The sequence below is a fragment of the Panulirus ornatus genome, chromosome 19 (assembly GCF_036320965.1).
Source record: "Panulirus ornatus isolate Po-2019 chromosome 19, ASM3632096v1, whole genome shotgun sequence".
Taxonomy (NCBI): domain Eukaryota; kingdom Metazoa; phylum Arthropoda; class Malacostraca; order Decapoda; family Palinuridae; genus Panulirus; species Panulirus ornatus.
Genome location: NC_092242.1, coordinates 64,563,520 through 64,584,983, shown reverse-complemented (window position 1 = coordinate 64,584,983; position 21,464 = coordinate 64,563,520). Strand labels below are relative to the sequence as shown.

At 41.4% G+C, this 21,464-nt stretch overlaps 1 protein-coding gene and 1 long non-coding RNA gene across 3 annotated transcripts in view; one reads left to right on the top strand and one right to left on the bottom strand.

The window, feature by feature from the left end:
* The window catches only part of LOC139755610 (uncharacterized), a 30,840-nt gene that overhangs the window by 4,619 nt on the left and 4,757 nt on the right, over nucleotides 1-21,464 (bottom strand). The window contains exons 1-2 of one of the 2 annotated variants that reach the window (XR_011714134.1): nucleotides 5,881-5,969; nucleotides 5,532-5,686 (exon numbers count right to left, since the gene is read on the bottom strand). This is a non-coding gene — a long non-coding RNA (uncharacterized lncRNA). Of the gene's footprint in view, nucleotides 1-5,531; nucleotides 5,687-5,880; nucleotides 5,970-21,464 lie in introns of those variants that run through there. The other variant, XR_011714133.1, reaches the window with a different exon arrangement.
* The window catches only part of LOC139755608 (sodium- and chloride-dependent glycine transporter 2-like), a 24,938-nt gene continuing 5,760 nt past the window's right edge, over nucleotides 2,287-21,464 (top strand). The window contains exons 1-8 of the mRNA XM_071674159.1: nucleotides 2,287-2,488; nucleotides 6,665-6,809; nucleotides 7,319-7,453; nucleotides 14,704-14,844; nucleotides 15,343-15,397; nucleotides 15,885-16,075; nucleotides 16,893-17,091; nucleotides 18,093-18,348. Of these exons, the coding sequence (XP_071530260.1) occupies nucleotides 6,671-6,809; nucleotides 7,319-7,453; nucleotides 14,704-14,844; nucleotides 15,343-15,397; nucleotides 15,885-16,075; nucleotides 16,893-17,091; nucleotides 18,093-18,348 (1,116 nt within the window). The 5' untranslated portion in view covers nucleotides 2,287-2,488; nucleotides 6,665-6,670. The remainder of the gene's footprint in view (nucleotides 2,489-6,664; nucleotides 6,810-7,318; nucleotides 7,454-14,703; nucleotides 14,845-15,342; nucleotides 15,398-15,884; nucleotides 16,076-16,892; nucleotides 17,092-18,092; nucleotides 18,349-21,464) is intronic.

The window sequence follows — 21,464 nt, the reverse complement described above, 5'->3', positions numbered from 1 at the left end:
TTTGGATATGCTGGAAATGAGATGTTTGAGAACAATATGTGGTGTGAGGTGGTTTGATCAAGTAAGTAATAATAGGGTAAGAGAGATGTGTGGTAATAAAAAGAGTGTGGTTAAGCGAGCAGAAGAGAGTGTTTTGAAATGGTTTGGTCACATGGAGAGAATGAGTGAGGAAAGATTGACTAAGAGGATACATGTGTCAGAGGTGGAGGGAACGAGGACAAGTGGGAGACCAAATTGGAGGTGGAAAGATGGAGTGAAAAAGATTTTGAGTGATTGGGGCCTGAACATGTAGGAGGGTGAAAGGCGTGCAAGGAATAGAGTGAATTGGAACGATGTGGTATACTGGGGTCGACGTGCTGTCAATGGATTAAACCAGGGCATGTGAAGCGTCTGGGGTAAACCATGGAAAGTTCTAAGGGGCTGGATGTGGAAAGGGAGCTGTGGTTTCAGTGCATTATACATGACAGCTAGAGACCGAGTGTGAACGAATGTGGCCTTTGTTGTCCTTAACTAGCGCTACCTCGCTCACATGCGGGGGGGAGGGTGTTGTTATTTCATGTGTGGCGGGGTGGCGATGGGAATGAATAAAGGCAGACAGTCTGAATTATGTACATGTGTATATATGTATATGTCTGCGTGTGTATATATATGTATACGTTAAGATGTATAGGTATGTATATTTGCACATGTGGACATGTATGTACATACATGTGTATGTGGGTGGGTTGGGCCATTCTCTCGTCTGTTTCCTTGCGCTACCTAGCTAACGCGGGAGACAGCGACAATGCAAAATAAAAATATAAAATAAATATTTATTTTATTTTATTATATTTAACTGCTGCTTCCCGTGTCATTGAGGTAGCGCCAGGAAACAGACGAAGAATGGCCCATCCACTCATATACACATATATACATAAATGCCTACATACGCACATATACACATCAACATATACACATACATACTTAGATATTACATACATACACATACATATTCATACTTACTTGCCTCCATCCATTCCTGTCGCTACCCTGCCTCGCAGGAAAACTGCATTGCTATCCCCTCCTTCAGTGAAATAGCGCCAGGAAAAGACAAAAAAAAGGCCACATTCATTCACACTCAGTCTTTAGCTGTCATGTAAAGCATCAAAACCACAGCTCCCTATCCACATCCAGGCCCCACAGACCTTTTCCATGGTTTACCCCAGATGCACGTCGACCCCGGTATACCACATTGTTCCAATTCACTCTATTCCTTGCACGCCTCTCACCCTCCTGTATGTTTAGGCCCTGATTGCTCAAAATCTTTTTCACTCCAATTAGGTCTCCTGCTTCTTGTTCCCTCCACCTCTGACGCATATATCCTGTGTCAATCTTTACCCACTTATTCTCTTTATGTCTAAACCACTTCAACACACCCTCTTCTGCTCTCTCAACCACACTCTTTTTATTTCCACACATCTCTTACCCTTTTATTACTTACTTGATCAAATCACCTCACACCACATATTGTCCTCAAACATTTCATTTCCAACACATCCACCCTCCTCTGTACAACTCTTATCTATAGCCCATGCCTTGCAACCATAAAACATTGATGGAACTACTATTCCTTCAAACATGCCCATTTTCTCTCTCCGAATTAACATTATCTCCTTCCACACATACTTCATTGCTCCTAGAATCTTTGCCTCCTCCCTCACCCTGTGACTCACTTCCGCTTCCATGGTTCCATTCGCTGCTAAGTCGATTCCCAGATACATAAAACACTTCACTTCCTCCAATTTTTCTCCATTCAAACTTACATCCCAATTAACTTGTCCCTCAACCCTACTTAACCTAATAACCGTACTCTTATTCACATTTATTCTCAACTTTCACCTTTCACACACTTTTGCAGACTCAGTCGCCAACCTCTGCAATTTCTCACTCCAATTAGCCACCAGAGATGTATCATCGGCGAACAACGACTGATTCCCAGGCCCTCTCGTCTTCAAGAGAATGCATACTGGCCAATCTCTGCAAAACTCTTGCATTTACCTCCTTAACCACCCCATCCACAAATAATTAAACAACCATGGAGACATCATACACTGCCGCAGACAGACATGCTCTGGAAACCAATCACTTTCCCCTCTTCCTACTCCTACTCATGCTTTGCACCCTTGGTAAAAACTTTTCACTGCTTTCACTGTTTACCTCCCACACCAAATACTCTTAAGACCTCCCACAAACTATCTGTATTAGCCTTATCATATGCCTTCTCCAGATCCATAAATGCTACATACAAATCCATGTTTTTCTAAGTATATTTGGAAACGTCTCAAGCTGTTGGCTCATTCCTAGCACCGTTTTGACACTAATACTCCCGAGTACCGGCAACTCTCCTCCGATCAAGTCAAACTCGAGCACCCAGTTGGATGTTGCCCGGCGTCTAGTGTTGAGTTATACAGTGCGTTAGTGGCTGTCTTCCTGACACTGCCTAGGGACTGTAAGTAAAATTATCTTAACCTTAACAAAAAACATTTACTAACAATTTTCGGTTTACCTGATGTCGAAACTAATACACAAAAGTGTGATCCCGTGCAACTTGGCGAGGACATGCTAACATGCTACAATAGGAAAGTTTTTCCGTATTACTTTTAAGCAGTACCTGGCAGGTCTGATGACTAATCCTCCCATTCCCCATAGAGTTCTAAGGGGTATGAGCGTGATGATGGAGTGAAATTATGACATACTTCACCATATCGGAAAACTAGATGAAGCCTCGTTGAGTATATAAGCAAAAACTGCCAGTTTATACGGGTATCATGGAAGGAAACCCTTAATTAAGGAGTTATGTGATACGACCCTTGAATAACAGAATCAAATTTGGCAGATTTCTATGGAACTATTATTTTCATTGGAAACTTTTTTTTGCGCAATGTAATTCTTTTACACATAAATCTATTAATCAAAGTCGTGCATAAATTAAAAAAGTGGTATATTTTATATGATTGCACAAAATTAAGTAATTATGCAGTAAATAAGATTTTAATAATCCTTTCTGAAAGCACCGATATTGCTATACTATTAATTACTTCTTTTTAAAGCCAAACATTTCTTACTCAAATGAAAGAATATTGAATACTATTTTCTATATAACTTCATAATACAAACATAAAGAGGACAATGTTTTGTCATGGGTACATCTCTGGCAGCGGAAACGAATATTCTAAGGATTGAAAAGCTGTAGACGAGTATTCTGATTGATAAGCTGTTTATACGAGAATGTTAGCCGTAGAGCACGATATGTGTGTACATCTATGGCACGTTACTTTTCCAAATATTGCCACTTTTATTACTCCTGCATTTCATAAGGCTACTAATATTCTTTTACAACTATTGTTACCTTTTCAATGATATAGTAGTCTCTTTAAATTATAAATTCGTCGCGGCATTAGCCTGGGGGAAAGGCGATCCTTCCAGGGATATATATGTGATGAAAATAATTTACATGATTATTTCAGCCCTTTTTAAAACCTCGAAAGGAAAAATAAATGTATCCATACTTAACTGCCAATGATTAACTAATAATGAATAATGAAAAAAGTAAGTTTCACGAACTTCCTTAATTACATGAGTTTAATTATCGATTTTTTTCCTAACTGCAAAAGCGTACTAATGTGTTTCATCCAACAAAGCCTTTGATTATTGCTATTAGCTGCTCCCCTTTTTTTCTCTAACAATATTCGAAATTAATTTTAAGTAATTACTAAAGTAATTTTAAATAATAAATTTACTCCTGCACCAATATTGTTTTACACGAATTTGACTAATACTAGTGATATATTGCACTTATAAAAAGGCAAGACTCAAGGGCCTATACGATGTGTTCCTACTAATAATATATTCATTATGCGCCTGGCGAGTCCCCTAGGTCCCACATCCTGGTGCGGTAAAATCCCCCCAGCCTCTTCCACACTGTCGCAGTTTCAAGGACGTATTCCCACAGCCAAGAAACCTACCGCACATCAGTCGTTAAGCTTTTTTTTTTTTTTTCGCTCATGATTCACACACTGGCCAACTGTTAGTGTCGCTGCCACAGGTGAAGCGGTTCCCTGATCTTGAAAAGTCAGCTATGCATACAAAAAGGAGAGAGAGACTTCTAAATTTAGGAGAAGGATGAAGTATTTGTCTAGAGAGAGAAACGTAACCGATAAAGCTGCATACATGTGTCGACTACCATTCAATCTAACGACGGCGTTATTAAGCACAAAAAGATAAAGGTTATGAACAGCAAGAACATGATTACTCGCACTCTATTAGTAAAGCCTATGCGAAGTTCAAAGAAATATTCCTCGTCCCGCCAGCACTCATTACCTCTGACGCAGGCACGACCTTCACAGGGTGCAAGACGCAATATATGGCACCCACTGTAATCATATATATATATATATATATATATATATATATATATATATATATATATATATATATATATATATATCGGAAAGGATAACAATTTTGCGCGTGATCAAGTATATTCCTAAGAGTCTACGGGGAAAATGAAACACGATAAGTTCCCAAGTGCACCTTCGTGTAATAATCATATCATCAGGGGAGACCCACGAGAGAAATATAACATTCAGTTGCTATATAAAGAAGAGACGAAGCTAGGACGCCATTTGGTAAGCATGCGATTGTCCAAGACAGACACCAAGCGTATCATAAACTTACTATGTGGAAAAAAAGGTGAATTGTTTACAAATGTTATCAACAATAAAGTTATCCAATTTGTAAAGACCTTCACTAATATTAAGATTATAATTCTTTGCGTATTTAATAATGGACAGGTTGTTGGCAATCAGTCCACAATCACACTCTCAGCATCTTCGGGAAAACATTCCTCTTTAAACTCCCTACGGTGAGCGCCAATTGTTAGTTACTGCCTTAATGGCAAAAATCTTATCACTGGGAAAAAGATTACGAGGTGGGGCACCACGAGTACTGACTGAACCGTCTCCCAGGGGGTACAAGTGCAAATACGCAGATAACATATCTCGCCTCGTTTAAAATCGTTCGTGCACTTCTCAAGATGCAATGCAAAAGCCGCCTAGTGTGACATATCTCGTGTGTTATTAATAAATATAAAATCTTTATAACGGACGTTATGTGCTGTGTGTGTGTGTGTGTGTGTGCCTTAATGCACTCATCATAATGAAGTCTATCCTTACCATAAAATCAAATAGCAAAAATCGGACTCTAAGCGACATAAACAATCAAGAACAAACATTGTTATTCTGACCACCAAAAAAACTCAATATATTAACCATGTCCTTTGTTGTAGAATAAATGTGACGGGACGTAACCTACCCTAACTTACAAGCGTTGCGAGTCACAGTGTGGCCATAGCCTGTTCCAGGATCACAAGGCCAGCCTGCTTGGCCGTTCATTTGAAGAACACTTGCAAATATTTCCAAAACTACAGGACAAATGCAATCAACATACGAAACTTACACGACTGTGACCTGAAACAAAATACAGTGACTTACCAGTATATAGCTGACACGCAGAATTCTCCATTTTCACCAGAACTTTAGTGTTGCTTTTATTATGTCGCTTCGCCACATTTGCCACTACCAGGCTTGGCACGAGCACGTAGGTGTCATTCGATGACCTCTCCTCTCACTGGGGTAACGTCCGGGTACTGTAAAGCATAACATAAACAAATCTTCAATGGCGGCACCCACAGAACGTCCATTCTTAAACATGGCATCGTGATAGCAGCTACATTTGATCACTGTCATAACGACCCACTACTGTTAATGTATCTAAGAGACTTAGGAATCATTAGGTTATCACAAGAGTTAAAGGAAGATAGCTTGAGAAGACATGGCTTACATTTTTTACCAGGACAACAGGAAGCACAGTCAAGGAGGAAATGAATGTCAACAGGTACGCCTACATTGTTGGAACTTAAACATTTCTAAAAAATAATCGAAAATTCATAATACACGAATACGCCAGTAACATACATCAAATGAGGATATTAATCTTAAACAGAACCGGCTTGTTTGAAGGATTTATAAGTCTACTCTAAATCCTGTGTGGTTACTTCAATGTTTTTATAAGACTTACAATGTGCTTGGGCTAAAACCCTTTAATATTCCGATCATAATAAACAATGGAAACATTTATTTGGACCCCCATATATACATCCGACAAACTTGAAAGCTGTTTGACCCCTGGGTCTTATGGCGTATAACAACAGTATGAAATGTAGAATATATAACACTTATGGTGGAATTCCAAGAATGCAGGGCAAGACCACTACAATTTCGTTGACGAGGGCACACTATATAATCACATCCACACAAATACAACCAATGCAATGGTTAAATCTGAAGAGGTGACATCATGAGTTTAGTAGTTGAATTAGTAAAAACAGATATCACCTAATGATCCTTGCGGGTCGTTCATAGATGAAAGGGTAGGTCCACACACGAATCTAAATGGCTGCTGTTCGACAATGTCAACTCTACAGCAACCATTTAGATTACCTTGTTCCTCTGCCTTCACATACACTCATTTCACCCTAGTCTCACTAAATGCAATGACTACCTCTGCCTTCACATACAATCATTTCACCCTAGTCTCATTAAATGCAATGACTACGTTCTTTCAGTTTGCGATGACGTGGTTGCAGGGGCCTGGGCAAGAGAGACTAACATGGAAAACCAGTTTCGAGGGACTTCTCATCCAGATTGGACACATTGTTGGACTTGGCAACATGTGGCGCTTCCCCTACTTCTGTTATAAGCATGGTGGAGGTAAGAACATAACAATGGTGATAATGTCAAAGATCATGGCACAAGATACGGTGAAGCGAATGATGGCTGATGACTGATTAGATAAGTCAGATGAGTGTTTATTATACATAAGCACATTCCACTCTACGTTGTGTGATGCAGTCATTAATCTGCTTATAAATTGACTGAGAATAAATATAGTAAGCAGTAAACTCGTCCAAATGTAGTTATAATGTAACCTAAGCTAGCTCTTCCTTTATAAATCCCGACTGTCGGCTGCCACTGTGTTACTGTATTGTGCTAATGAATCATTATTTCCAAATTTGGCATTCCATTTGGCAATTTTTTTATGGATATTTATTCATTTGATAGGGTTTAAAGTGTGACTTGATATGTTGTCTACCCAAAAGCAAATCTTTGATGGTAATACCAATAGGTCTTATCATCGTATTCAAGTGTGGCTTAATGTGTCATGTACATTTTAAAGTAATGTGGCAGCATTAACTTGGTGTTATGGTTGACATTGGCAGTTACGTTCCTGATCCCGTATGGTCTGTGTTCTTTACTGATGGGCTTTCCAGTGTTCTTCGTCGACATATCCTTAGGCCAGTACCTAAGTCTTGGACCCACCAACGCCTATGCCTCCATGGCTCCCATATGTCTTGGTAAGTACCCTATCTCTGTGAGTGTGTGCATGTGTTCTGGGTAGCCTTGTATCATCTCTTCTGCCGTATGATTAGACTATGTAGTTTTTCGGAGAGGGTTGTGATTTCAATTGGAAAAAGGCAGCAAGCATATAAAACTATCAACAAAGGAGAAATGGGGGTTCATATCAGATTATTTATCTATTTCTATTCTATTTTTACTAATTGCCTTATGTAGTCGGAAAGAAATTAGTTACTCATGCCGTTACTTTCCCAAGATATAGTGTATCAAATAACAAAACTTAATCACTTGAGGAGACTTTACATATATACATAAATAGTCTGGAGAGGAAAGTTCGCCAGTCTTACATTACTCGTGGAGGGAGGAGCAGATTATATATATATATATATATATATATATATATATATATATATATATATATACCCAGCCAATCACAGTCTAGTCAGCGGAACTACGCGTCTCGAAGCGTCTTCATCAGCCTTGACCTCGTTGGGTCAGTACATTAGAGGACGGGTTCGGCAAATGAGGAAGAAGACCGATTTCGACGATGAAGGCCGGCACTGTGGCTGAGAGATTGACTTGAGGAGGCAGAAGTGATATTGTGACAGTGATTGTGTCAGCGTCGCGTCGCCTCGCCGCAGTGTATCGAGACAGACTTCCCCAGAACTTTTAAAGGGGAAGTAAATGTTTATAGTTGTGTTAATGGAGTGATAGTTTTCATGCATGGTGTTTTTGACAAGAAAATAGTGAAGTTGGAGAAAAATGTAGCTTAGACATTGAAGCTTATTGACACAGTGGTGAAATTGATGAGAACTGCTATTGACGTTTGTGTGAATAAATTGTACATTTCCTTTTCCATAGCCAGAGGTTGAACCATTATGTGACATTCATTTTTTTCATTCATTTCAAGCTAAAAGTTTGTTTCTAAATTGTTCTTACATTTTTCATATGTATATATATGTATGTGTGTGTGTGTGTGTGTATGTGCATATGTGTGTGTGTGTGTGTGTGTGTGTGTATGTGTATATATATGTATATTATCCCTGGGGATAGGGGTGAAAGAATACTTCCCACGTATTCCTCGCGTGTCGTAGAAAGCGACTAGAGGGGACGGGAGCGGGGGGCCGGAAATCCTCCCCTCCTTGTATTAACTTTCTAAAATGGGAAACAGAAGAAGGAGTCACGCGGGGAGTGATCATCCTCCTCGAAGGCTCAGAGTGGGGTGCCTAAATGTGTGTGGATGTAACCAAGATGTGAAAAAAGGAGAGATAGGTAGTATGTTTGAGGAAAGGAACCTGGATGTTTTGGCTCTGAGTGAAACGAAGCTCAAGGGTAAAGGGGAAGAGTGGTTTGGAAATGTCTGGGGAGTGAAGTCAGGGGTTAGTGAGAGGACAAGAGCAAGGGAAGGAGTAGCAATACTCCTGAAACAGGAGTTGTGGGAGTATGTGATAGAATGTAAGAAAGTAAATTCTCGATTAATATGGGTAAAATTGAAAGTTGATGGAGAGAGGTGGGTGATTATTGGTGCATATGCACCTGGGCATGAGAAGAAAGATCATGAGAGGCAAGTGTTTTGGGAGCAGCTAAATGAGTGTGTTAGCGGTTTTGATGCACGAGACCGGGTTATAGTGATGGGTGATTTGAATGCAAAGGTGAGTAATGTGGCAGTTGAGGGAATAATTGGTATACATGGGGTGTTCAGTGTTGTAAATGGAAATGGTGAAGAGCTTGTAGATTTATGTGCTGAAAAAGGACTGATGATTGGGAATACCTGGTTTAAAAAGCGAGATATACATAAGTATACTTATGTAAGTAGGAGAGATGGCCAGAGAGCGTTATTGGATTACGTGTTAATTGACAGGCGTGCGAAAGAGAGACTTTTGGATGTTAATGTGCTGAGAGGTGCAACTGGAGGGATGTCTGATCATTATCTTGTGGAGGCTAAGGTGAAGATTAGTATGGGTTTTCAGAAAAGAGGAGTGAATGTTGGGGTGAAGAAGGTGGTGAGAGTAAGTGAGCTTGGGAAGGAGACCTGTGTGGGGAAGTACCAGGAGAGACTGTGTACAGAATGGAAAAAGGTGAGAACAATGGAAGTAAGGGGAGTCGGGGAGGAATGGGATGTATTTAGGGAATCAGTGATGGATTGCGCAAAAGATGCTTGTGGCATGAGAAGAGTGGGAGGTGGGCTGTTTAGAAAGGGTAGTGAGTGGTGGGATGAAGAAGTAAGAGTATTAGTGAAAGAGAAGAGAGAGGCATTTGGACGATTTTTGCAGGGAAAAAATGCAATTGAGTGGGAGAAGTATAAAAGAAAGAGACAGGAGGTCAAGAGAAAGGTGCAAGAGGTGAAAAAAAGGGCAAATGAGAGTTGGGGTGAGAGACTATCAGTAAATTTTAGGGAGAATAAAAAGATGTTCTGGAAGGAGGTAAATAGGGTGCGTAAGACAAGGGAGCAAATGGGAACTTCAGTGAAGGGCGTAAATGGGGAGGTGATAACAAGTAGCGGTGATGTGAGAAGGAGATGGAATGAGTATTTTGAAGGTTTGTTGAATGTGTCTGATGACAGAGTGGCAGATATAGGGTGTTTTGGTCGAGGTGGTGTGCAAAGTGAGAGGGTTAGGGAAAATGATTTGGTAAACAGAGAAGAGGTAGTAAAAGCTTTGCGGAAGATGAAAGCCGGCAAGGCAGCAGGTTTGGATGGTATTGCAGTGGAATTTATTAAGAAAGGGGGTGACTGTATTGTTGACTGGTTGGTAAGGTTATTTAATGTATGTATGACTCATGGTGAGGTGCCTGAGGATTGGCGGAATGCGTGCATAGTGCCATTGTACAAAGGCAAAGGGGAAAAGAGTGAGTGCTCAAATTACAGAGGTATAAGTTTGTTGAGTATTCCTGGTAAATTATATGGGAGGGTATTGATTGAGAGGGTGAAGGCATGTACAGAGCATCAGATTGGGGAAGAGCAGTGCGGTTTCAGAAGTGGTAGAGGATGTGTGGATCAGGTGTTTGCTTTGAAGAATGTATGTGAGAAATACTTAGAAAAGCAAATGGATTTGTATGTAGCATTTATGGATCTGGAGAAGGCATATGATAGAGTTGATAGAGATGCTCTGTGGAAGGTATTAAGAATATATGGTGTGGGAGGCAAGTTGTTAGAAGCAGTGAAAAGTTTTTATCGAGGATGTAAGGCATGTGTACGTGTAGGAAGAGAGGAAAGTGATTGGTTCTCAGTGAATGTAGGTTTGCGGCAGGGGTGTGTGATGTCTCCATGGTTGTTTAATTTGTTTATGGATGGGGTTGTAAGGGAGGTAAATGCAAGAGTCCTGGAAAGAGGGGCAAGTATGAAGTCTGTTGGGGATGAGAGAGCTTGGGAAGTGAGTCAATTGTTGTTCGCTGATGATACAGCGCTGGTGGCTGATTCATGTGAGAAACTGCAGAAGCTGGTGACTGAGTTTGGTAAAGTGTGTGGAAGAAGAAAGTTGAGAGTAAATGTGAATAAGAGCAAGGTTATTAGGTACAGTAGGGGTGAGGGTCAAGTCAATTGGGAGGTGAGTTTGAATGGAGAAAAACTGGAGGAAGTGAAGTGTTTTAGATATCTGGGAGTGGATCTGTCAGCGGATGGAACCATGGAAGCGGAAGTGGATCATAGGGTGGGGGAGGGGGCGAAAATTTTGGGAGCCTTGAAAAATGTGTGGAAGTCGAGAACATTATCTCGGAAAGCAAAAATGGGTATGTTTGAGGGAATAGTGGTTCCAACAATGCTGTATGGTTGCGAGGCGTGGGCTATGGATAGAGATGTGCGCAGGAGGATGGATGTGCTGGAAATGAGATGTTTGAGGACAATGTGTGGTGTGAGGTGGTTTGATCGAGTAAGTAACGTAAGGGTAAGAGAGATGTGTGGAAATAAAAAGAGCGTGGTCGAGAGAGCAGAAGAGGGTGTTTTGAAATGGTTTGGGCACATGGAGAGAATGAGTGAGGAGAGATTGACCAAGAGGATATATGTGTCGGAGGTGGAGGGAACGAGGAGAAGAGGGAGACCAAATTGGAGGTGGAAAGATGGAGTGAAAAAGATTTTGTGTGATCGGGGCCTGAACATGCAGGAGGGTGAAAGGAGGGCAAGAAATAGAGTGAATTGGAGTCATGTGGTATACAGGGGTTGACGTGCTGTCAGTGGATTGAAGCAAGGCATGTGAAGCGTCTGGGGTAAACCATGGAAAGCTGTGTAGGTATGTATATTTGCGTGTGTGGACGTGTGTATGTACATGTGTATGGGGGGGGGGGTTGGGCCATTTCTTTCGTCTGTTTCCTTGCGCTACCTCGCAAACGCGGGAGACAGCGACAAAGTATAAAAAAAAAAAAAAAAAAAAAAAAAAAAAAAAAAAAAAAATATATATATATATATATATATATATATATATATATATATATATATATATATATATACAAGCATACAAGACATAGGATGGATATTTGCGTACTACTGGAACTTGTGGGCGGATATATACACAGACTGGTCCTACATACATGAGACGCACTAGCTCTGTGGGATGCATGCATGCATGCGCATCTACACCGTCAGGATGGATACATGCGCAAACTGATGCTATTGACTGGATACATGGCGTGTGGGATGAGTACTAGAGCTTACGGACCATAGCAGATAGATATACAGAGAAGCTAAAGGATACATATATAGACTATACAAAACTTTAAGCTGAACACCCGGACACATTGAGGCTATAAAAAGCCACACACACTACATCTGTAAGAGACTCGATAAGCAGAAAAGATTCAGCAGAAGAAGCACAGTTCAAAGTGGAGCGGATAAGTGTTCAAATAGGACGTTGAGGCGATTCTATCTCTGGTCTAAGTCTAGTAGAGCTGGTGTTTTGAGAGCAATTTAGTTCGTGGGGAGAGAATGTCACACACACACACACACACACACACATACACACACACACACACAGTGCATCTTGGATATTAGGACTTCCACAGCAAAAGGGGTAAGGGGACTGAAATTTTCTTCCTCTCTGAGCGGAGAATTTATGGTAACTGAAATGCAAAACATTTTCAGATTTTCTTTTTTAAGTTTACCTTACTTGGAACACTAATGCTTGAACACACACTTGTAATAATACACAATAACAGCTCACAACAGTTTCTTAAAATTAGTCAAAGCCACTTGCTACACAACGGTCATTTCGACGTACTTTATCTTCCCATATATTTGATATCACAATCTCGGATCACACTTGTTAATGATATGCTTAGTGAAGTTCCTCCACTGTCATTATTCAGAACAAAATGATGAAATGGGATTCAGCAATGATCACTCCTTCCATTGTCATCATTTGCAATGGCTTTTCATCGTGTATGTTCAATTTTCTATAAAATACACATTTCTTGTAACGGAAGTTTCAACAGGGACTGAATGTGAAGTGAGCAAAATTCTTCTTGGACAAGGAAGTAATCCAGTGATTGCACGGCACGGAGTCTTACTTTCCAGACGCCTGCCTCATTTGATAACAGGGGCCAGGAATACACCCAGGGTGGAGGTTCTGGGGTGGTGGTGGTGGTGCTCCCTTCGGGCGGAGGCTGGGGTGGTGGTGGGGCATCACATGTTACGCCCCCCTCCCTCCCTCCCTGGGGGTTCAGGTTTGTGCTAGGTATGCCTCGGCCGTCGCACGAGGCACAGGGTAGCCCCATCTGAATGTTGCTGGCCCAGTTGGAGACTGATGCACGATGCCTGCAGCCGCCGAGACTTGCGCATGCGCCAGTCGTAACCCATCGGCCGATGTTGCTGAAGCTACGAGACGGGGGCGGCCTGGCGACCAACGCAGCCCACTCCCCAAGAAGGAGTGGAGGTGTGTGTGTGTGTGGGGGGGGGGGGGGGTCTGCAGCCCGTCACTCCACTCCTCATCAACCAGGATGCACACACACAGCGAAGCACCAGTAGTTAAGAGTCAGTAGGAAACATCAGGCAGGCAACAACATGGGGAGTGCGAAACACTCCCATGCCACAGCTCAGCGCGACGCTGGCTGGTGTAAACAAGCAAGCAAGGCGGCACACCATCCACTAGCCCTCCCCCAGAAAGTAAATCCAGACAACACACTTCCCACTGACCAGCCCCCAAGGAGGTCATAGCAGCGGTGGGAGCAAATCATCGGTAGCCCGTGGTGATGCAGGGAGAGAAAGATGGTGTTAACAACACGGGCACTCAAGCTTGTGTCATCATGGCTACGAAGGATGGGCAACGCCATCAAAGCAATTTTACTGACTCTTTTGGAGTACAGAAAACGAAAACGAGATATGGAGGGGGTGTTGTTCACCTGAATGATGGTCGTTTTCCCACACCCGAGCAGGGTAGACCAAATATAAAATTACTGATTAATGATATGCAGATAGTTTTATCCAGCATCGACCTTAAACACGTAACTTCAAAAACATTTATCATTTCTACATACTGACATCATAGCACTGGTGCCATTTTCAACAGCACACTGGCACCCACCCTGTCTACTTTTCATTTTGTGTGAAACTAAAGGTTGTCTGTCCATGAGCTATATGAAAATTCAACAGAGAAAGTTCCATTCATGGTTACTGAAAAAAAACATCCATTATAAATAGGATGATAATCAAACACGCACTCAATTGTGATCCTTTCCATCATACGAATATATAGATATATGCAGGAGGGTGAAAGGCGTGTAAGGAATAGAGTGAATTGGAACGATGTGGTATACCAGGGTCGACGTTCTGTCAATGGATTGAACCAGAGAATGTGAAGCGTCTGGGGTAAACCATGGAAAGCTTTTTGGGGCCTGGATGTGGAAAGGGAGCTGTGGTTTCGGTGCATCATACATGACAGCTAGAGACTGAATGTGAACGAATGTGGCCTTTGTTGTCTCATCCTAGCGCTACCTCGCGCGCATGCGAGGGTTGTCATTTCATGAGTGAATTATGTACATGTGTATGTATGTATGTCTGTACATTTATATATATGTATATGTTGAAATGTATAGGTATGTATATGTGCGTGTGTGGACGTGTATGAATATACATGTGTATGTGGGTGGGTTGGGCCATTCTTTCGTCTGTTTCCTTGCGCTACCTCGCTAATGCGGGAGGCAGCGACAAAGTATAATAAAATGAATAATATATATATATATATATATATATATATATATATATATATATATATATATATATATATATATATTTGGTTTAATGGTGTATGTGTGTGTGTTCTAGGGCTGGGGTGGACCATGGTGACCATGGCCCTGGTCGTCAGCATCTACTACAACATGATACTGGCCTGGACAGTCTACTACATCAGCGCCTCATTTATGTCCCCACTGCCCTGGACAAAGTGTGTGAACGACACAGCCCAGCGTAAGGCCAACACTACTGGAAGTCATGTTGTAAAGTAGAACACACCTTAATGTAATATGGTAAAAGCTGAACTTAATGTAATACGGTAAAAGCTGCACTTAATGTAATATGGTATAAGCAGAACTTAATGTAATAAGGTGAGGCTTAACTTTAATGTAATAAGGTACAGATGAACTTATTTGTTCTGTAGGGTGGCGTGACCTCTGACCTGACTCTTTAAGGGTAATGCCAAACGTAATGTTATCATTACGTAAGCGTCGCACTGTCGTAATGCTTAAAGATAATAATGCTACCAAGTTCAAGAGTCTAATGGAATAATAATAAAAAAAAAAAATTATTTACGAACAGGACAAGTATTATGCGACTAACTGTAAGTCTTACGATAATCATTAAGTCAAACTGAACACACCTTACGACCAGTCATATATATATATATATATATATATATATATATATATATATATATATAGTGTATTCATAAATGCCTTTTCTTTGCAGACTGGTGCACGACGGGGTCGAACAGCAGTTATCTGGCTAGCAAGGAGTATTTCAAGTGAGTTCAGAATCTGCTGGTTAACAGTAATGTTGTTATTTCATTCCTGCACCCTCCCCCCAACCCCTTTCTTTTGGGTTTCCTCAGTTTCTCAAAGACCAATGTGACGTGTAGTTTGAAGACCTGAACAATCAAGTCTCGCTCTGGTGCGTGCGTGTTAAGGATGATGAGAAGAGGTGAGGGGTAGCAGGCACAGAGTCAAGGACAACCAGAAGGACAACTGCTGATCTGAACCTGTTGAACCTACAAAAAAGAAAAAAAAAAAAAATTCTCTTTAGTTGTCGGATTTTCTTTCCTTTTTACCAGCCCGATTTTATTTTTTCTTCAGCTTTAAGTAAATACCTAAATATATAGCTGAGGTTTGTGGTGGCAAAATATTAATCTTTATATATATATATATATATATATATATATATATATATATATATATATAAACAGTATAACTTTTCCTTCTCTTCCTCTTCCCCGCATCCCCCCACCCCTCCAGGAATGTCGTGCTGGGAATGTCGTCATATTCCTCCGAGCCGTTTAAGCTTCAGGTCCACCTGGTCGTGTGCTTGGCCATAGCGTGGATCATGGTGTTCTTGTGCGTCGCGAGGGGGTTGAAGAGAGCCACCACAGTCGTCTACGTCACCGTCATCCTCCCTTACATCATCGTGCTTCTGCTGCTGGCCTGGAGTACGTCTGCTGCTCAGCGGTCACGTCAGCGATAGTGTTGTTTAGAAGAATCTGGACGTGTTGTCTGAATTTTGAGGATGGCGTGTGGTGGTGTCTGAGCTGGTTTCTCCTTTCCCAAGTACATGTAGCTACCTAACTTTCCATCCAGCCCCAGGAGTCCCTTCTATCCTTATAAGGCTCCTGCAACACTCAGGAAGCTGGACACGTTCATCGGTCGGAACCACAGGCTATAAATATATATATATATATATATATATATATATATATATATATATATATATATATATATATATATATATATAATATAATATATATATATATATATATATATATATATATATATATATATATATATATAATATAATATATATATATATATATATATATATATATATATATATATATATATATATATATATAGAGAGAGAGAGAGAGAGAGAGAGAGAGAGAGAGAGAGAGAGTGCTGAGAGTGCAGGGCAATTGAGGAGTAAGCAAGTGTTCGGTGTCTTCTTTATAGTAGATTCATCGTGGGAATGAAGTGTCTTGGGATATGCTGAAACGGTGTTTGTAGTGACGATTTCTTACACATATGTAGGTACGTCGTGAAAAGGTGAACGAAAGCTGTTGTGGAAGTGTGACAAATACACAACACTGCCAGGTTGATTCCTCACAAGGTCATATAAAGAGATGAATCCTACTGAATCATTCACAAGATAATGACCAAACGTGTGCTGTTAATGCTGGCTATATCACATTACACTTGAACCCCAATACAAGGCAGATTAACTACTGACTTTCTCTTTGGTGTTATTCGCAGGTTATGACAAAATGCGTTGCGAGGCTTGGCTGGAATCTGTAACATACTACTTCTCCCCTTCTCGGGTCCGACTTGGTAAAATAATGGATCTGGAAGTCTGGGTTGATGCCATCAGCCAAGTATGTTTCAGCCTGGGATTCGCCCAAGGTGGTCACATTACTCTCGCCTCTTACAACCCCTTCACGGAAAACACCCTCAGGTATAATACATAGGAACAAGCACCCTGGAAATACAAAATGCTGAGATATACTACAACGCATCGAGATAAGACAGTCTAGCCAACATTTCTCCATTTCTGAAGAGCGCTAACTAAACTTGAATTTAAAATACGTAGGGAACTGCACTCACATGACATGACAGAGAACGAGGTACTGCGTCACATTAAAGTAGAATTCAAGGGTAGGACGAAGCAGTGAAGCGCACTACAACACTTAAGTCCGGAACTAAAGTAAGTTTCCGAGCCACACAAGAGGCAGATGGATGATCTCTTGTCCGAATTCCACGGTACCGAACAGTGCTAGGATTTACGAGTCACCAGATTACGGACACCAATCTTCCCTTTTCTTTTCTTTTTTTAAACGATTCATCAGGTTACGGACACCAATCTCTCTTTTCTTCTATGTAAGAGGCAGTACTGACGGTAGTACTGTCCGATTACTCAAAATCTCAAAAAGGAATCCGCTTTTTATTCATAAAGCCTTGAAAACACAACACACGTACTTTGTACTGCCTCGAACAAATACTTGAATTCTTTTACACCACAGAACAGTCTATCCATATAAAACACTGAAATATACTGCAATTTGTAATGGTATGATGCCTCTGGTATCATTAAACACGGTAGATTTGCTTTTTTTTTTTTTCTTCAGTGGATGGCAAATAAACAGTCATGAGATATGCAAAATCAGATATTAAGTGAATATACAAATATGACGTCCAGAGGAACTGATTCCTAACTTAGGCTTGTTTATCTTAGTAACAACATCATTTGTGAATATGAGAGATCAATAAATACAGTAATGCAAAAACAACTTTTACAGGTTAACATATTATATATGTGTGTAGTATAAGTAATCCATTGCCATTCTTTGGATCCACAACGATGTCGTACGGCTCGGAGAATCTCACTGTACCAAAGATATAAAAATTACCTTTACTGAGTTCAACTCGTAACAATGTTTTGTCTTTGCCGCCCACAAGGAACGCTGTCATCATCGTCCTGTGCAACGCGGCCTCGTCCATCCTCTATGGCTTCTTGGTGTTCTCCTCCTTGACTCAGCTGGCCAACGACTCCCCGGTAACTATAGAGGACGTGTTCAGTGGGGAACACAAGCTGGGTTCGCTGGGGGTGGAGGTGGCGTTCGTGGCTTATCCAGTCCTCCTCGGCCGTGTGGACAGCACACCTTGGTCCGTGCTCTTCTTCGTCATGGTCCTAGCTCTTGGTATTGATACCATGGTGAGTCAACAGCATTTGTGTCCATATTTCATATATATATATATTTTTTTTTTTTTTTTTTTTTTATACTTTGTCGCTGTCTCCCGCGTTTGCGAGGTAGCGCAAGGAAACAGACGAAAGAAATGGCCCAACCCCCCCCCCCCATACACATGTACATACACACGTCCAGACACGCAAATATACATACCTACACAGCTTTCCATGGTTTACCCCAGACGCTTCACATGCCTTGCTTCAATCCACTGACAGCACGTCAACCCCTGTATACCACATGACTCCAATTCACTCTATTTCTTGCCCTCCTTTCACCCTCCTGCATGTTCAGGCCCCGATCACACAAAATCTTTTTCACTCCATCTTTCCACCTCCAATTTGGTCTCCCTCTTCTCCTCGTTCCCTCCACCTCCGACACATATATCCTCTTGGTCAATCTCTCCTCACTCATTCTCTCCATGTGCCCAAACCATTTCAAAACACCCTCTTCTGCTCTCTCGACCACGCTCTTTTTATTTCCACACATCTCTCTTACCCTTACGTTACTTACTCGATCAAACCACCTCACACCACACATTGTCCTCAAACATCTCATTTCCAGCACATCCATCCTCCTGCGCACATCTCTATCCATAGCCCACGCCTCGCAACCATACAGCATTGTTGGAACCACTATTCCCTCAAACATACCCATTTTTGCTTTCCGAGATAATGTTCTCGACTTCCACACATTTTTCAAGGCTCCCAAAATTTTCGCCCCCTCCCCCACCCTATGATCCACTTCCGCTTCCATGGTTCCATCCGCTGATAGATCCACTCCCAGATATCTAAAACACTTCACTTCCTCCAGTTTTTCTCCATTCAAACTCACCTCCCAATTGACTTGACCCTCACCCCTACTGTACCTAATAACCTTGCTCTTATTCACATTTACTCTCAACTTTCTTCTTCCACACACTTTACCAAACTCAGTCACCAGCTTCTGCAGTTTCTCACATGAATCAGCCACCAGCGCTGTATCATCAGCGAACAACAATTGACTCACTTCCCAAGCTCTCTCATCCCCAACAGACTTCATACTTGCCCCTCTTTCCAGGACTCTTGCATTTACCTCCTTTACAACCCCATCCATAAACAAATTAAACAACCATGGAGACATCACACACCCCTGCCGCAAACCTACATTCACTGAGAACCAATCACTTTCCTCTCTTCCTACACGTACACATGCCTTACATCCTCGATAAAAACTTTTCACTGCTTCTAACAACTTGCCTCCCACACCATATATTCTTAATACCTTCCACAGAGCATCTCTATCAACTCTATCATATGCCTTCTCCAGATCCATAAATGCTACATACAAATCCATTTGCTTTTCTAAGTATTTCTCACATACATTCTTCAAAGCAAACACCTGATCCACACATCCTCTACCACTTCTGAAACCGCACTGCTCTTCCCCAATCTGATGCTCTGTACATGCCTTCACCCTCTCAATCAATACCCTCCCATATAATTTACCAGGAATACTCAACAAACTTATACCTCTGTAATTTGAGCACTCACTCTTATCCCCTTTGCCTTTGTACAATGGCACTATGCACGCATTCCGCCAATCCTCAGGCACCTCACCATGAGTCATACATACATTAAATAACCTTACCAACCAGTCAACAATACAGTCACCCCCTTTCTTAATAAATTCCACTGCAATACCATCCAAACCTGCTGCCTTGCCGGCTTTCATCTTCCGCAAAGCTTTTACTACCTCTTCTCTGTTTACCAAATCATTTTCCCTAACCCTCTCACTTTGCACACCACCTCGACCAAAACACCCTATATCTGCCACTCTGTCATCAGACACATTCAACAAACCTTCAAAATACTCATTCCATCTCCTTCTCACATCACCGCTACTTGTTATCACCTCCCCATTTACGCCCTTCACTGAAGTTCCCATTTGCTCCCTTGTCTTACGCACCCTATTTACCTCCTTCCAGAACATCTTTTTATTCTCCCTAAAATTTACTGATAGTCTCTCACCCCAACTCTCATTTGCCCTTTTTTTCACCTCTTGCACCTTTCTCTTGACCTCCTGTCTCTTTCTTTTATACTTCTCCCACTCAATTGCATTTTTTCCCTGCAAAAATCGTCCAAATGCCTCTCTCTTCTCTTTCACTAATACTCTTACTTCTTCATCCCACCACTCACTACCCTTTCTAAACAGCCCACCTCCCACTCTTCTCATGCCACAAGCATCTTTTGCGCAATCCATCACTGATTCCCTAAATACATCCCATTCCTCCCCGACTCCCCTTACTTCCATTGTTCTCACCTTTTTCCATTCTGTACACAGTCTCTCCTGGTACTTCCCCACACAGGTCTCCTTCCCAAGCTCACTTACTCTCACCACCTTCTTCACCCCAACATTCACTCCTCTTTTCTGAAAACCCATACTAATCTTCACCTTAGCCTCCACAAGATAATGATCAGACATCCCTCCAGTTGCACCTCTCAGCACATTAACATCCAAAAGTCTCTCTTTCGCACGCCTGTCAATTAACACGTAATCCAATAACGCTCTCTGGCCATCTCTCCTACTTACATAAGTATACTTATGTATATCTCGCTTTTTAAACCAGGTATTCCCAATCATCAGTCCTTTTTCAGCACATAAATCTACAAGCTCTTCACCATTTCCATTTACAACACTGAACACCCCATGCATACCAATTATTTCCTCAACTGCCACATTACTCACCTTTGCATTCAAATCACCCATCACTATAACCCGGTCTCGTGCATCAAAACCGCTAACACACTCATTTAGCTGCTCCCAAAACACTTGCCTCTCATGATCTTTCTTCTCATGCCCAGGTGCATATGCACCAATAATCACCCACCTCTCTCCATCAACTTTCAATTTTACCCATATTAATCGAGAATTTACTTTCTTACATTCTATCACATACTCCCACAACTCCTGTTTCAGGAGTATTGCTACTCCTTCCCTTGCTCTTGTCCTCTCACTAACCCCTGACTTCACTCCCCAGACATTTCCAAACCACTCTTCCCCTTTACCCTTGAGCTTCGTTTCACTCAGAGCCAAAACATCCAGG